Source organism: Cavia porcellus, unplaced genomic scaffold, assembly GCF_034190915.1.
Source record: "Cavia porcellus strain 051 isolate PalLab524CR breed Dunkin Hartley unplaced genomic scaffold, mCavPor4.1 scaffold_29, whole genome shotgun sequence".
Taxonomy (NCBI): Eukaryota; Metazoa; Chordata; class Mammalia; order Rodentia; family Caviidae; genus Cavia; species Cavia porcellus.
The window spans coordinates 29,535,605-29,554,090 of NW_026947512.1; the positions used below are offsets into that span (position 1 = coordinate 29,535,605).

The 18,486-nt window shown below is 35.7% G+C and overlaps 1 protein-coding gene across 1 annotated transcript; it reads left to right on the forward strand.

Annotated features, from left to right (window-relative positions):
- Positions 1–1,490: 1,490 nt before the first annotated feature.
- Positions 1,491–1,718, forward strand: LOC106028733 (ATP synthase subunit ATP5MJ, mitochondrial-like). Its single transcript, XM_063239724.1, has one exon. It carries the CDS (start codon positions 1,491–1,493, stop codon positions 1,716–1,718), a length of 228 nt encoding a protein of 75 aa, XP_063095794.1.
- Positions 1,719–18,486: the final 16,768 nt, after the last annotated feature.

Below are 18,486 nucleotides of genomic sequence, written 5' to 3' on the forward strand. Positions count from 1 at the left end.
GTGTCACTGGTAACACAACATTACAAAATGTACTTAGAAAAAAATTATATATATATGTATATATATATATACATATAAATATATGTATATCTTCATAATATGAGATATTCTAAAGACTAACCTATTAATTGAATGAACATTTAGTTAGGATGGAGTGATATGACGATTATATGGAAGGTAAGTTATTTAAATAACCCATAAATATATTACAAGTCATTTTAAAATAATGAGGAATTTCTCCTAGCTCTCCAGAAAAGTAGGGTACATACACTCAATAGACAAAAGTATATTATTATGCTAATAAGAAAATATGTTGGCTTCTTCAGATAAAAATGAATGGCCAATAATTTGCGTTCTTTGGCAACATCTTCAATGTACCAAAGTTCAATAATCAGAAATCAGTGGATTCATAACTAGAATTAAGCAAAGGGCTAGGAATTACTTGATCTCACACATGAAACAGCCATAACATTAGGATGGCATCAGAGAAGACACTTGTTAACATATTAAAATATATAAGGTGGAGCTGGGGGTTTAGCTAAGTCATGTAAGTGCCTGTCTGGCAATTGCAAGGTAGTGAGTTCAATCCTCGGTATCAAAATATTAAATAAAATAAAATTGTTGTATACAATTGTTCTATTATATTTTATGATACAGAGTTTGAAATACATGATGTGTTGACCCATTAGCACGAAAAGGTAAAGACACATTGTGTAACAAGTTGCAACAACCAGCGCAGACATCATTGTCAATATTTCATCACTACAAAAAGCTCTCAGTTAAGATGAGTCCACTATGACACATAGAAAAAATTCAGGCAGCAAAGTGATAGAGTAGTTCTAGATTTCCACTTGTAGTTGTTTCAAAATTATTTAAACTCAAAATTATTTAACTTTATCAATAAAGTGAAGGTGATCATGCTTCTCAAAGTCTTGTGAACATCATAGATTATATGTTGAATTTTTTCTGTGAAGCATAAAACATCTTGCTAAATGTACAACCATCTCAATTTTAATTATGCAAAAGTTTGATCAAAAATATATACACCACCGCTCAAACATATTATTGCCCTTCATCTGCATAGTAATATGAAATTAGAAGTCTCTACCTTCCTTTTGTATTTCCCCAACAGCGTAGTATGTTAACTGAACAGCAGCACCATCATGAATTGTCTTAACTATCTGAAATGTTACAAGGGTGTGGAGCAATTTGAAGAGGCATTTTTTTAAACACAGGATTAGAAAACTTTTTTAGCCAAGCATCTCACATCCAATATTGGTGCCATGTCGTTTGAATCATTCAAACACAATTAATTCTTTATCCAGTCACAACCATTGAAATACACTCCTCAAATTCATTGATTGACAGTCTTTGCTAGCTAGCAAGTCAAGAATAAGCATACAAAATCCATATGATGGAGGCTCCTGCACAGTAGGTGATCTTCATGAGTAGCTAGGTCTGACGCGGCCCAGGAGGTTGATCCTGCCAAGATGCTTCCAAGCTTAATTAAAAATGTCTGGGTCCTCAAGAAGCCATACTATGTCCAAATTTACCAGGAGATTTGGGTAGGAATGGGGTTGATGAGCTTCATTGTTTATAAAACCAGAAGTGCTGATAAAAGAAGTAAAGCCTTAAAAGGTTCTAGTCCTGCACCTGCTCATGGTCATCATTTACCAGCTGTCTTGAGTGCACGTGAGATGAAACATCACTGCCTGTAAATTTCAGCAAGCTGTGTTAGACAGGAACACAGAAAGTCACCGTCCACCTAGATAAGTAGTGTTTACTCTGCGGCATGAATAAAAGTACCTGTGAGATGCACCACATTCTGGCACCGTCTTGTGTGTCTCCTAGCAGATCCTTTGTATGTGGCAGCTGTCCTCGCAGCTTTACCCACCCACCTCCCAAAGAACCCTCAGGCTTGAGGAGCTCATCTCATGGTTGCTTACCATACGGCCTAGGGTCCTGGTCTAGTCACTCAGTCAGATTCTGATGCTCAATACATGTCCATTTAGCAAGGGAAAAAATCCATATGATGTGCAATTTAAAGCTCTGTTGAAGACAAATGTAATTTCTTTCTCAGGAAAGGCTAAACTATTACATTTGCCTTATTTTAATCAGAATCAAGTATGACTGACAAGCTGAGACAAATCACTGCTGCTCGGGGGGTTGATGAAATGTATTTCTTCCCATCACAGATTATTTGTTTTTCCGTTCATCAGGAATCTCTCAGGAACATTGCATATACATGCACATTGTGTACTTCGTTTGAAGCTCAGAATTAATGCTTAGCATTTCTTCAAGGTTGAGTAAAACAGATTTAACTAGCACTTTCCTCACATCCCTTCAGCTCCTTCAGTCTGCCCAAAATGCATGTCAGTTTGTCAATCCAAAGCACTCTACTGAGAATATTTAACATTCAAACTGCTTAAGAAGATAAATGTAAGTCTAACAGTACAGTAAAAACACAAAACTCCCCAAGAAAAGCTTATTCCATCATAGATTACACCAATAAGATATTTTTATTAAAAATAAGGTATGGATAGAAGAAACCTATCACTACTTTAGAAACAGATTTAACAAAAAGGGACTCTATTCTCTCTTTAAAAATGCTTCTAATTGGGAGTGCAATATAAATATTTAGCTTCTTATACACCAGTTTCCTTATCTTTTTGCTATTAGGAAAGTATCATGTGGTTGTAGTCAAATGAATTGGACACTTAAATTATCCCTATTTTGAACTCCACAAATGAATAGTATTCTAATTATTCCTATAAAAGTATTATTTGATATACATGATATGAAATATTTATGGAAATAAAATTTGAGGTTTCTGGTAAGACTTTTTTACTTATACTCATAAATTTTTTAAAATTTTATTTAAAGAGAAAAAAGCAAAATAGAAAAGGATAGAAATACAGAATTTCAAAAAATAAAAATAAACACTAAGAAATCACTAGTTGATAAATTACATATTGTCATCTTAGAAATAGTTGTTCAAGTTACATAATTAAAGCATAAAAAGTAGACATTCAAAAAGTGAGAGTGCAGATAGTTCTGTTCAATGATCCAACAAAAACTTAGTAATATGGTCATCTATCTTACACACTTAAACATACACAGTTACATCATTTAGAGCACTTTCTTTCCCTTTCTTTTTTACCATAGTGATTACACATTTTGGATCTTATTACTCCTACAGTTTTTAATTACTTTTTACACTAGAGACACAATGTTATATTTTAAAATACGATTCATATTTATTTCACTTATGAGGATAGTCTCCAGTTGTCTCCATTTACCTAGGATAGCCTCAAGATCATCCTTTTTATAGCTAAATAATATTCCATTATATAAAAATGCCACATCTTTTTCATCTACTCTGTGGTTGATGGACATTTTAGTTTTTTCCAACATTTAGCTATTACAAATTGTGCTGCTATGAACAAGGGTTTACATATATCACTGTGACATCACCTATTCAGTTTTTCTGGGCAAATACCCAGGAGGGGAATAGCTGGATTGAATAGAACTTCCAATCCTAGTTTTCTGAGGAATATCCTTAATGATTTCCATAATAGTGGCTCTACCAGTCTACACTTCTACCAACAGAAGATAAGTGTTTCTTTTTCCCAGCAGCCTCACCAACATTTGTTATCAGTTGATTTCTTGAAGGCAGCTATTCTTTCTGGAATGAAATGAAATCTCAATGCTGTCTTAATTTACATTTCTTGAAAGACCAGTGATGGTGGGCATTTCTTCATGTATTTATTTGCAATTTGTATATCCTCATCTGGGAAATGGGTGTTTATCGCAGATGTGCATTTTTGGAGAGAGTCTTTAAGATTGGGGGGCTTGATATTTTTAAATTCTTTATATATTCGGAACATAAGTCCTTTGTTTGAGGGATTGCTGGTTAAAATTCTTTCCCATTCTTTGGGTTTTCTTTTCACTCTGTAGGTGATTTCTTTTGAAATACAAAACTTTTCAATAATATGAGCTCCTAGTTGCTAATTCTTTGAAGTGTTTCCTGTGCAGTTTGCGTTTTGTTCCCGAATTCTTTGCCTACCACTATGTCTCCAAGATTTCTACCTAGCTTGTCTTCCAGTGTTTATGATGTTTATGTATTAATATTTTAGTGTTTATGTATTAATATTTAGGTCTTTCACTCACTTTGACTTTAGTTTAGTGCGTGATGATAGGCATGGGTCTAGTTTCAGCCTTCAGCATGTAGAGAGCCAATTTTTTAACACCACTTATTGAAGAGGCTATCCTTCTTCCAGTGAACATGTTTAGTGCCTTTGTCAAATATCAGGTGGCTGAGTGTCTCTGTAGTTGTGTTTTCATTTTCTAATCTGTTCCATTGATCCTCAGGTTTATTTCTTTGCCAGTACCATGCTGATTTTATCACTGTAGCTTTGTAGTAGTTTTAAATCAGGAATTGAGATGCCTCCTGCCTTGCCTTTGTTGTCCAGAATTTCCTTTGCTATTCTAGGTTTCTTCTGTTTCCAAATGAATTTTAGGAGTGTTTTCTCTAGATCTGTGAGTATGATAATAGTATTTTGATTGGGATTGTATTAAATCTGTATAATGGTTTTGGGAGCATGGCCATTTTCACAATGTTGGTTCTTTCTAGCCAAGAGCAAGGAATATCCTTTCATTTTCTAATATTCTCTTCAACCTCCTTTTTTTTAGCATAGCATAATTTTCAGCATATAGGTCTTTTACCTTCTTAGTTAGGTTGATTCCTAAGTATTTCATTTTTTAGCTTCTATTGTGAAAGGCAATATTGCCATATTTTCTCTCCGAGTGAGTTTTTTGTGTATAAGAATGCTATTGATTTTTGACCATTGACTTTGTATCCAGCTACACTGCTGAATTTGTTTATTACCTCTAGTAGTCTTCTAATGGAGTTTTTTGGGTCTTCTATAGAGAGTATCATGTCATCTGCAAATAGTGATAATTTAACATCTTCCTTTCCTATCATTATTCCTTTTATTTCTCTCTTGTCTGGTTGTCCTGGCTAACATTTCCAGAACTACGTTGAATAGGAGTGGTGATAGTGGACACCCTCATCTTGTTCCTGATTTTAGAGTGAAAGCTTTCAGTTTTTGTCATTTTACTATATGTTGGCTGTTGGTTTGTCACAGATAGCTTCTGTGAGATTGAGACAGACTGTGTATTTCAAGTTTCTGAAGGGTTTTTGTCATGAACAAGTATTGGAATTTATTGAAAGCTTTTTCTGCATTTATTGAGATGATCATGTGTTTTTTGCTTTTGGCTCTGTTGATGTGGTATTTTACATTTATTGATTTGCATATGCTAAGCCATCCCTGCATTCCAGAAATGAATCACAGTTGGTCATAATGTATAATCTTCTTGATGATTTGTTGCATTCTATTTGCATCTCTATTTTATTGAGAATCTTTGCATCAATGTTCACAAGTGAGAATGGCCTATAGTTTGTCCTTTTACAGTTGAGTCTTTTAAAGTTGAGTCTTTCTCTGGTTTAGGTTTCAGAGTAATACTTGCCTCCAGGAATGATTTAGGGAGGAGGGCTTCCTTTTCAATTTCATTGAAGAGTTTAAGAAATATTGGCATCAAATCTTCTCTAAATTTCTTGTAGAATTCAGCTGTGAATCCATCAGGATCTGGGATTTTATTTGTTGGTAAGTTTTTAATTACATTTTTTATTTCAATAGCTGAGATTGGGTTATTCAAAATTGGAATATTTTCTTGGTTGAGCTTTGGTGGTTCATGTATTTCTAGAAATCTGGGATATTCCTGGGACCCAGGAATTCCAGCCAACAGAGTGCACAGGGGAAGGTCAGACATGGGCCTGGCCCTGCCCCATGCACTGCACTATCCAGGCCAATCACATCAGAACCAAGAAACTCTAGACAGCAGTGCACATAGGGCTGGACCAGACTGAGGCCCTTCCTGTGACCTGCACTCTCCAGGCTGATCATGTCAGAACCCAAAATTCCAGCCAGCGGCACACAAAAGGCCGGGAAAGACCTGGGCCCCTACAATGGCCCCACTGTCCCAGCAAACCACCTTGGTACCCTGGAACTCCATTCAGCAGTGTTTGCCCCCGCAGTCCCATCACTGCCATCGGGGACCCCCCCATATTCCCTGGACTTATTATTGTTGTTGATCTTTGTTCACACTCCTCCCCCCAGAACATTGGACTGCAGTGCATTAACCATGCTATATGGAGGGAAGACTCAGTAACACCTCATCCAAACAAAAGAACTCAACAGGCTTCCATCAGTGAGGTGAATTTGCCCCTAAGATAGCAAGAGAATTTGCCGCCTTCAGTGAGTAAACAGGAGCAATAGCAAAGTCCCTCCAGAAGTAGGCCATTGGCAAGCTTGACAAGAGTAGGTGTGAACATCACACAGAGAGCATCAGATCGGTTAAGGGTGATGCTAATAAGGCCTCCCATACACCCAGAGACAGAGTAGGGTCCCAGCCAAGACAAACACTATAAGCAGGGAGATCTGGTGACTCAGAACAATCTGAAGACATAATAACAGCAGGAACTAAGGGTTGATTTCCATCAATACTCCTAGGCTGACAAAAATATAGGACTCACCCAACAGGCTCTGCAGGAGAAATTCAGGTGACTGGCCCACCTCTTCATTGTAGAACCCAGCAATTGGACAAACATCAACCTTACGGTATGACCCCAACATACACACTAACAACAGTTGAGACTATTGGGATTGGAAAACCAAATATTAACCTATAAGGGGAAAATGGCAAAATGCAATCTCAGATATCTAGTCCACCAGGAACTAGTACAGGGGACATTGAAATACAGGACTTCAAACATAGCACACCAGAAATCTCTGAAAAGATAGCAAGTGAAATAAAAAAATACAGAAGGCTATAGAGGAAATCAAATTAGAAGTAATCTCTCTGTAAAGACAAAATAACAACCTTAGTAAAGAAGTTGCTCAGTGCAGCTAGAGAAGAAATAGATTTTAAAAAATATAAGAGTATGGGAAACTGATTGAAATCTTGAATGAACAATATAGAAAACAAGCAGAATCCATGAAAAACAAACTCAAAGAGACATCCAAGAAACAAAAAATTCTACAGAAAGCTGAAAAAACTGTTTAAATGAGGTTGAATAGAATTTCGGACCTTGAGGACAGGATTGCAATTAGTGACCATGAAAAGATAACACTTTTAAAAATAACAAAGAAGCATGAAATCACAGTCCAGAAACTCAAGATGATGCCAAGAGAAACAATATAAGACTAACAGGCATCAGGGAAGATGCAGGAGTCAATACAAATAACATAAGTAAGCTATTCACAGAAATAATAGCAGAAAATTTCCCAAATATGAGGGAAAATCTAATATGCAGATAAGTGAGGCAAATAGAACATCAAAGAATACAACCAACATAATTCTACACCTAGACATATAATAAGTAAGATCTCAGACATGCAGCATAAAAACAGAAAACAAAGCTGTAAGAGAAAATACAAACTTACCTATCGAGGAAAGTCCCTTAGAATCATGGCCAACTTTTCAGCACAAACCCTCAAGTCAAGACCAGCTTGGAGTAAGGTATTTCAAGCCCTAAAAGAAAACAACTTTCAACCCAGACTGATATATCCAGAAAAACTTTCATTCAAATTTAATGGAGAAACAAAGTACTTCCATGACAAACAACAACTGAAGAAATTCATGTCCACCAAACCAACCCTAGAAAGAGTATTGAAAGACATACTAGATAGAGATAAAAATGGCCACAATCTCCAGAGCATAGCAGAAAGAAACCACCAGGCTGGACAAGCAATTAAACATGGGGAAAAGCAGAAACAAAAAACTGGAACACAACATGGCAATGCTAAGCCAGTACATATCAGTTATGTCCATAAATGCAAACGGCATCAATTCATCTATCAAAAGAAACAGGTGGACAGAATGGATCAAAAAACAAGATCCCAAAATATACTGTATACAAGAAGCACATCTGACCCAAATGGAAATGCATCGATTAAAAGTCAAAGGATGGAAAGCAGTATTCCATGCAATAGGAAGCCAGAAAAAAGCAGGGGTAACTATTCTGTTTGCAGATAACATGAACTTCAACCTAAATGATTAAAAGAGATAAAGAAGGTCATTACATACTTGTTAGTGGAAAAACTGAAGAGGAAGAATTAACAATTATAAATATATATGTACCAAATACAGGAGCACCCAACTGTATAAGACAGATACTAATGGACATGAAAAACCAAATACAGAAGAATACAATTATAACAGGGGACCTTAACAGCCCATTGTCACAAAGAGAAATCAACTAGACAAAAAGTCGACAAAGAAATAATAGAACTGAATCATACCTGTGAGCAAATGGACTTAGTAGATGTTTAGAGAGTGTTCCACCAACCACATCAGAACATACATTCTTCTCAGGTGTGCATGGGACATTCTCCAAATAGACCATATATTAGCCTGTAGAACATTCTTAAGTAAATGCAATGGGATTTAAATTATCCCATGCATATTATCTGACCATAGCACACTGAAATTAGAAGTTCCAAAGGTGGTCCATACTCATAAATTTTAATTCACAGTTTTTGTTGGTTTTACTTAAATTTAACAGGGGAATAAATCTAGCTGAGATTATTTTAATGAGATTATGCATACAGTGTATTATAGTTTTTTAATTCTAGAAAATTAACAGAAGCTATCAGTAAGTAATATAAAGACAGTTTATTTGATACAATAAAAAATTCAGGGCAAACATCAAACCATTAATATTATCAAATTAAAGTTAATCAGATCTTTAATAGAATTAATCAAGGCAGTTACATTCAAAAAAATCTATCCACAATAGAATATCTTCATATTCCCTCTGAATAAGAAATTTAAAAAGTGAAAATCATCAAATCAGAAGTCGTAGGTATCACATAGATACATAGGCAGATTCCGAAGGATCGGTATAAGAAAAATCCTGGTCAGAGGAGTTTACAGAGTAATAACATGAAAACTTCTGTACTTTAAAAAAAAACACAGCATTTGATGGAATGCTATATAAAATCTATATTATTATATTCCAATAATTATTTATAATTTTTATCAGCAATCACCATATATTGATTAGTTCTTATATGTAGAATACTATCCCTGGTGCTGGAAAAACCATGATATGCAGTTCTTAACTTCATAGTATTTAACATGTTGTAAGGAGGATAAATGAGTATCAAATTCAATAAGATATCTCAGACAACAACATGGTTATCATCTATATTCTATGGTGGTCTTCAGAGAGAGGCAATAAAGATCAAAGAAGAGAAGATCATCAGTCTACATGTTTTTAAAAATATATTAATCTTCAATGTGATGTTTTGATACACATGTACATTGTAGAAGGATCACAGTAATCTTAAATATTTATCATTTCTTTGCAACAAGAACATTATAAATTTCTTCTGGATGTACTGAAATACACATTGTTGATGACTATAGTCACCTCATTGTGCAATAGACCACCAGAACTTATTTCTTCTATTTAACTACAACTTTATAACCTGTCCTTCATGAATCCTTTTCCCCATCTTTAATCCACATAGCAGACAGACTAGGGATGACAAAAATGAGTAACAACTGCCTTAGTTACTTTTTACTCACTGCTGAGACAAAATACCTGAAACCCAAAGTTGGGAAAGGAAAGGTTTATTTCTTATAATTTTGGGAGGTTTCAGTTCACACTCAGCTCCAAAGCAGGTGGGCATTGCTGGGCTGCAATTCATGGCGGCTGCAAACAGCCAGGAGGAAACAGGCAGAAACCAAAACAACCTTCTTCCTGCCATTACATCACATCCTGGTTCCACCCCTATGTGGGCGTAGCACTGACACCATCAATCCAAGCACTAGACAACGAATCATCACAAATGCACAATGCAAACTCATGAGGCCTGGGGTCCACAGACATAAACCATGACATTCAACTCCTGGCCACTAAGGACTCATGTACATCCTTTATACAAAAAACATTTAGTCCACTTCCAAGAGTTGCCAAAGTCCTTAGTTTCAGCATTGCTGAAAAATCCAAGTCCCAAGTCTCCTCCACGATCGATCTATGGCAAACTCTTAACTGTAACCCCCTGTACAAAGGAAACAAGGTTAAACATTTCTGAAATGCAAAGGCACAAGATAAACATTACCATTCCACAAGTTACAAACAGGGAAATATAAAGCACTGGAAACAAAACAAGTCCAACATCCAGCAGGATGAACATTAAGTCCTAGAGTTCCATGCTTAGCATCTGAAGCAATCTGGTTGCAAGCTCCAAAGGCTTGGGTGATTCCACCCCCATGGCACTTCCAGGGATTTCAGCTCCTTCAGTTTTTCTCTTTAATCCTCTCTGCCTGCTTTTTGCAGCCTTCCTTGGATCACCGACATTCCTGGCTTTTCCAAACTTCTGGAGTCTCCACTGCACCTTTGGCTTCACCTTTACATCTTCACAAATTGCCCGCTTACGGCACACTACTTGGCCTCCCAGGCCCTTTGCAATTGAGGTGGAAGCCATCTTACCCTCAGAATTCATGCATTTTCCTTGCACCTAAAATCAGCACCTTGTGGATGCCACCAAGGTCTGCTGCCAGCTGAAGCAGTAGCCAGGCTTTTCTCTCTCTTGGCTGTATGAGCCAGTTGCTTGGATTGCAGGGCTCTGTTTACCTGATTGTGAAGAAAAGCTTCTCTATGTTGTTGCCATTCTGGAACCTCATATGCTCTCTGTCGCCATTCTGAAGCATGGTGCTCTGCAGCTTTTCCCTCTGAGCAAATTCTTTCAACTTTTCAGTGAGGCTGCAAAGGGTGGGGACCCCCTTCCTGGGATGCCCCGGGGCCATCTTTCTTATCTCTCTGTTTCTCCTCAGCAATCAAAAGTTCAACTCTGTCTTTACAATCCACAGCCTTCCTGGCATTTTCCTTCTGGCCAAACTCACAGTATTGCAAATTATCCTGCTGGGCTCTTTATTCTTGATTTGCAAAATAAAACTGGCTAAAAGCCCCCAACAATAGCCATGTCACAGCTTCAATGTTTGATTGCTGTTTAATTTCTTTTTCAAGATTAATCAGTCCATTGTCATTTGTCTCAGTCTCAGGCAAAGTTTCTGGGAATGAGCAAAATGCAGACAAACTTTCTGCCAAGCCATAATACACATCGTGGGGAGTCGAACAACCAATGTAGTCCTTCTCAGCCGAAACCTCCCAAGCCTGGTCTTTACCATCAGGCTTTCTATCAGCCTTCTGGTCTCCTGAGCTCTGTCAAGAATCTCCTCTAAAGAACAGCCTAAGCTATTATAACTCTATGCATCCAAGTGACATGTCCAAACCTTTCCAAACTCTGCCCACAAGCTATTTCCAAAGCCTCTCGAAAAACATGGTCAGATGCAGTCACAGCAAATAACCCTACTCCTCGGTACCAAATTCTGTCTTATTTACTTTTTACTCGCTGCTGACACAAATACCTGAAACCCCAAAGTTGGGAAAGGAAAGGTTCATTTCTTACAGTTTTGGGAAGTTTCAGTCCACACTCAGTTGGCTCCAAAGCAGGCAGGCATGGCTGGGCTGCAGTTCATGGCAGCTGCAAACAACCAGGAGGAAACAGGTAGAGACCAAGACACACTTTCTTCCTACCATTACATCACATCCTGGCTCCACTCCTATGTGGGTGTAGCACTGACACCATCAATCCAAGCACTAGACAACGAATCATCACAAATGCACAATGCAAACTCATGAGGCCTGGGGGACACAGATACAAACCATGACAACAACTGACCCTACATGGCCATAACTTAGAGCAAAGGCAAGCAGATGATGAGCCTACAATAGCTAGGCTAGAACTGAGGCTTTATCCTAAAAGCTGAAGACTTTTCATCCTGAAAGAGGATCAGAAAGTTCTGATGTTTAGGAAGATGCCTCTAGATGTTATGATAAGTTTAAGACTAAAGACAAAAATTGATAAGCTTAAGACTAAAGATTACATAGAACTGAGGATCTAGTCATCAGGAAAGGATTAAATGATAATTTAATTTTAGAAAAGAGTGCAACAAACTCAAACTAGAATAACAATCTAGTGCTGCAGTGTTTAAATCAGTTATCAAGAACTCTAGGAAAGTGTGAGCATTTAGGAAGTCAGATCAGCAAAGCAGCAGAAGCAGAAATCTCTAAAGAAGGAAATAATTTGTTTTTAAAGGAATTTTCAATGCAGTATCAACTGTCCTGTACTAGTTTGAAATGCAGAGCTATATAGCTATAGTTTAATGTGTGACCTAATTCTAATTGATATTATTTGTATTTTTTGTCCACCCTCCTTTAATACATATTATAGTTCCTTTATTTTTAATGTAATAAAAAGAATTCATGAGTTAACTCCAATTTCTCATTACAAATCTCCAAGAGTAGTCTCAAATGCCAATAAAGATAAAACTTGAAGCTGTATTATTTATATAAATCAGAGAGGTCAAATAGTGATGTTCTTAGTCCCAGAAATGTTTCTACCTATTGGTACTAACAGTTTGATTGTATAAGATCTTACAAGACTACTTTCATTTGGTTTATATTTTGAGTGATTAATAAAAACTGAGTAATTGCAAAATTAATAACTACTTTAGGTTTGCTCTAATCAGTAAAGAAACACTTAAGCATTAGGAAAGTTCCTGTTTTAGTTCTGATTTCTATTTTTCTGCATTAATTAGAAGTTGGTTTTAATCCAAGTATCAAAGATGAGAAGGAAAAGAAACAAACACTTTAGAAAATTAATAAAGTCATTTAAAGGATCCTATGAAAAACTCTGAGATCATTTTAGAAGTTTTTTTCAAATTTTCTTCAAATAGAACTGATACGCACATTTCAAAATTTAAAATATGCATATTATGGAAAATTTTAAAATATATGTACCAAAAACTAAGTAGAATGACAGATAGGCACATCTTTCATCCAGGCATATTTTTAAGAAACTAGGTACTTATGTACAATTTTTATGTTAGGAAATCACACTCTATGCAACCAACAAAGAGCAGACTTGGAGAAACAGAATGAATAACCTTCTGTGATGAAGAATTTTATCTCTTCATTAACAGGGTTTAGGAAAGCTCATACAGATGGAAAAACATTAAGTCTCAGTGTGTCTTCAAAGCTGCCTTTGGGAAAGATGAATGTCCGAGGCAGTGTGTTGAGTAACCACTGTCTTCTGAATACCCAAATACAAATGATGAAAAAGGATGACTCTCTCCTTTTGCTTGAGCTGTAGCAAATGCCTATCTTATACCCTGGGACCCTGAAAGTCCTGGGCTCTGAAGCCTTTTTCAGACCCTAGGATGTAGACTACCATCTCATCATCCCTTCTCTGCATTTCAAACTAGTACTAAAGAATGGCTCCTCAGGAAGCTTTCCTGGGCCTCCAGTTTATACACAAAAAGGTATGAAATTTCTATCTCCATAACTCCATATGAGTCAGTTCTCACAAACTCTTACCTGTGGGTGTGTGTTCTATTGTTTTTTATTAATGTACCTGGTTTTAGAACAAAAAAGCTAGAGTGAGAGTGAGACAGAAGAGAACAGAGGAGAAAGGGACAAGTGTATGAGGAAAACAAGAACATAGTCAAGAGATAATCAATAAGAATGTAGCAGAAAAAATAGATTGAAATATACTCATGAGCTAACTTATAGAAATGTATGGACTTCATTTGAATCCCAGTCCAAACAACTGACATGTCAATGTATAAGATGACAAAAGGAACACTAATACTAAATAGACATTAAATGATATTCAGAAATTATTAAGGTCTGGTATTCAGTATGACCAAAAGGTATGATATTAAGATAGCATAATGGTACCAAGGATGTTTTGTTCTTATGATTTGGAGCTACATACTAAGATATTTTCAATGGAAGATATATGATTTCTACAACTTGCATAAAAATAATTTGGAGAGCAGAGAATAGGATAAGAATTGATAAAATAATAGACTATGAATCAAAAATACAGCTGAGGGTAGAAATACATTTATTATATCATTTCCTCAGATTTGCAAATTTTTGAAATTTTTTACCAGAAAAGAATTCCAAAAATGTAATCTATTACCAGTTTTGTGATTAGCTAAAAATAAAACCATTAAAAAAATCAGTTAACTTCCTTTTAATTGATTCTTTGTTAATAAAAAAAATGGGTAGAACCCATTTTACATCACTCATCAAATACTCATTCAACAAGTCTTTAATATTCACATCATTTCAAATAACAATATTTTGAAGTTAGAATGTTTATCACAATTGCCTTTAAAAAATAGATCTGGCACTCCAACTTATTTATTTAATCAACTACCACATGACATGCTGGAAAAATATAAAAAAGACAAATACTTAAATAATTTTTACTGTATTCTGGCTTATCTTTTTATATAAAATTAATATGGATATTACAGCAAAGTAAAATTCACAAATGAATAGAGCATGTGAATGAAATTTGTCTTTTTATTAAGATATAAAAGCAACAAGTTGTGAGACTCCCTCTCCCTCCACCTTAAAAATTCTCATTCATGTGAAATATTTCATCTCCATTAAATGGAAGGAATTCTAGTACATGTTGGCCAAGAAAGGAAATTCCCATTCCAGGAAGTAAGAAAAAATCCCCTCCTCATTAAGGTAAGATTCAAGCATAAGCTTAAGAATAGAGAGATTTAACAGTTAGGTTTCTTCTTTTTCTTCCTCTTATCCTTTAAAAAAATGAAAAACATATCACCGAAGATGACAGAACATACTGCTGAGGAAAAGTTGCTAAATATATGCTCATAAAACATAACTCCAGCTTGGATTTTTCTAGCATCAGAGCCATGGTAGGTCTGTGCATCTTTAAGTTCCCTTCTGTTCAGTAAGAGAAATGGGTTAGTAGAGGGAACCACACCACAATATGCACAACACAGACCCTAGCGTCCACCTCTGCTGAAGGGACACAAGACTCAATCAGCATGTGCTCTCTGCGAGCTAAGAAAACAGGATTATGATGCCTAATTACCATGTGGAAAAAAGATACACAGTGTCATCTCCTAATTCTTAGGGTTTAGATAAACAGCACACGTCACATACCCTTTTTTCTTCCTTCTTTGTTCCTTACATCCTACAGGAACTGATTTCAAGCAAATATGAGAATTTTTAAATGTTTGGTTTACAAAGCTTTTCTTGAATTGCTGTCTGTACACAGTAATAATTCCTGATTTCTCAGACCTTGTTGAAATGCAAAGCATTCCGTTAGAAAACTAAGAGACATTACATCATGTTCCGTGAAGCTGGCTTTTTCTATTTTAAGAAATGTTTCTTTACAATGTCATGTCTTGTGGGTGGAGAAAGACAGACACAAGTAGATGGCTTATTGAAAGCAATGTGTAATAAACTCAGATTTCAAGAACTTGAGAGATTAAAATGCAGATATGATAAACTTGGATTTACAGGTGCATCAACAGTTGAATCTTTTAGTGCCTGTACTCATATACAATCTTAAGCATTTTTTCCTCCTGGCACACTGAAAGCTCATGAATTTATAGATATCTTAGATTTCATTCTCCACACTCTAACATAGTTTGGAAAGCATAATTTTATAAAACTTCCCTTATAACAGTAATCAATTCTATGTTATTACTGTATATAAGGCAGAGAAATGCATAAAATTAACTCTATTGTGCCTATTTAAGTCCATCTTAAATATTTTGGATATTTGTCACTGATCTGATTCTCTTCAAAACAGCTCTTTGACCTCCAGACTCCACCAAATTTCCCCATTATACTTTTATAATAATCACTGTCCTATTTCCATGCTTGTTATACTTTTTGCCTAGGCACCTGATTATTTAATGTCCTGCTAGCCCATTAATTATGCATATTTAATATTGTCTGAGATGAATCATTTATTGATACTGAGAGGTGGACCAAAAGAGGGATCAGGATACAGAGGCGCTCACAGCCAGAAACAGCATTCTAACACCCAATCACAGACCTATGATAAATTTCCTCTTCATCAGTCTCCCATTAGAGTGTGCATCAGAATCACCTTGAGGGCCTGTTAAATCAGAGATTTTTGGCCTCTTCTGGATTCAGCAAGTCTTAGGAAAGCTTAAGAATTTTCCGGTCAGGATCACAGTTTGAATTTGCTCAGGTTGAGGTCCTATAGTTATTGTAGGTCTCTGTTATTACAACCCAGTGCAGCACACTATCTTGCCTCCTTGAAAAAACTAGTGAAATGTCTTCCAATTTCAGCACCGGTTTCCACTTTTCAGCAAAATCCCAAAGTCTTCTTAATATAGAGTGTGAATTTTAATAACTCTGCTTGTGTAGTTTAATTTCTTTACAGCAAAACAATGGGAAGGATTGACTATGTCATGTTTAAATTGTATGTATGTCTAGCTAATTGGAGATTAAAGATGCAAGTTAATGTATTCAACTTATTTTTAATTACAAAGAAAACAGGAGACAAAGGTTATTGTGTCAGCAGAATGTTAAATCATTTTGCTTTTTATTAAATGGGTTTCATTCTTAAAACACTTCACAAGGGGTCTCTTATAAGGTTGCAGCCCAATCTTGCCCATTTGCTTGTACTAAATTGAAAAATATCTACAAAAAGCATTTATTTTAAGCACTTTACAAATTAAGTATGCTTGGATTAATCACTATTTTTCAAATAAAATTCTTCATCAAAGATCAGCTCAATGAGCTTGTTAACTTAAAAAATACTATATTTCAAGTTAACAGAATGATTCAGACTAAGCAAAACTATATCAATACTATACCAGAAGACTCCAAACAGGCATGGAGATCTTCAAAGTAAATTAAATTTCTGTTACTATCTCAGACTCATGACCCTCTCCCTCAACCCTTCATCTAAAATTGCCATAAATGTTCTTTAACTGGGTCAGGGCACACTTGCTTGGGGGAAGGAAGACATATTAAAGAACATTCAATTATGTCTCATACACAAGAAGCAAGTGAAGCAAATGTAATATCCAAAATTCAAGCATAATTTTCTGCTGTGTCCCAGCTTTCATTCTCAGTTGTTAACATGTGACCATCTTCCCTGACACTCACCATAAACGCTTTGAAAAAAAATCTCTGGAACCTATTTTTATTCAGTATTTTCCTTGATTCTGCATATATTATTTGTCTTATCTATGAAATCGTCCTTCTATGCAGTGAGCATTATCTACATATTAAAGTCAGAAATCTCCTTCTTGGTTCTAATAACCTGCCATTCCTCAAGATTACAGATTAATTCTTCTTCAACAATAATCTAGACAGAATACTTACCAAATGTATGTTATCACACAAGGTCATAACAAGGGGGTTACTGCGAATTTGGCAGGTGTGTGTTAAACTGCCTAGTCACTACTCTTTACTTACTCAAGGTCAGCAAAAACTAAAGTGCAGTAACTGGCAAGCCTGGCTCATCATTTCTGGCACTTCTACTGAATCATTAGCACCTTGCTGGCATATTCTGAAATGACGTGAAAGCATGTCTCTTGACACACATACACCCTAGACATTCAGTGACCCAAAGAGTCAATAAAAGGAAAAAGGTAAGAGAAAGAAAACCATATCAGAATATAAACCTCTAACATAAAGTAGCAGGACAGTTTTCATCAGTCAAAGAAATAGTTCTCATAAAATATGGTTAATAAGATATATAGAGATACAGATGAACAGACAAAATATATTGCATTGAGTTAAATCTGGCCATTGCACTTGCCTACAACCATTTCCAAGAAGTTTTTCTTAATAATAATGTTTTTTGGGCCAATAATAGAATAGCAAGCATTGCCTTATTAGAACTATAAGAAAAGGAACTGAAGTATAAGTTAATATTACTTTGGAAAGAAAAATATGTATCATACTCCATTTTGTGCTGCCATAATATAAAAACAATAAACAGGTAATTTATAAAAACAGTAGTGTATTGTCTTATACTTCTAGAGTTTAGGGAGTCCAGTATCAAGGCACCAGTATGTTTGTTGACTCTGATTCCAAGACAGTGCCTTGAATTCTGTGTGATCTGAAGGAAAGATAGACAATACCTTTATATGGTTTAAGGTAGGAGGGCAGAGAAAGCCTATTCCCAAAAACCCTTTTTCTATACCAAAGAAAATTATTGTTATTGGTATATTTTAGGTTTATATAATGATCACATTCCTCATAAGGAATTTGCATCTGTACATAACATAACCTGATTTTTTCCCATTTCTCTATGTTCCCTTCAATCCTTCTTCTCCTTATTTACAAAAGCTTTGTATCCATTTTTTTCCTACTTTAATCATTTTTTACTTTGCCTTCCTTTCCCCCCTCCCTTGTTCCCTTTTCCATTTGAACATTTTCTTCCCATTTCATAATGTCCATTATGCATTTTGGACTCTTTGCAAAATGGAATTAAGCTATTGATGAGATGAGTGCTGTTACTGCCTCATCATAAC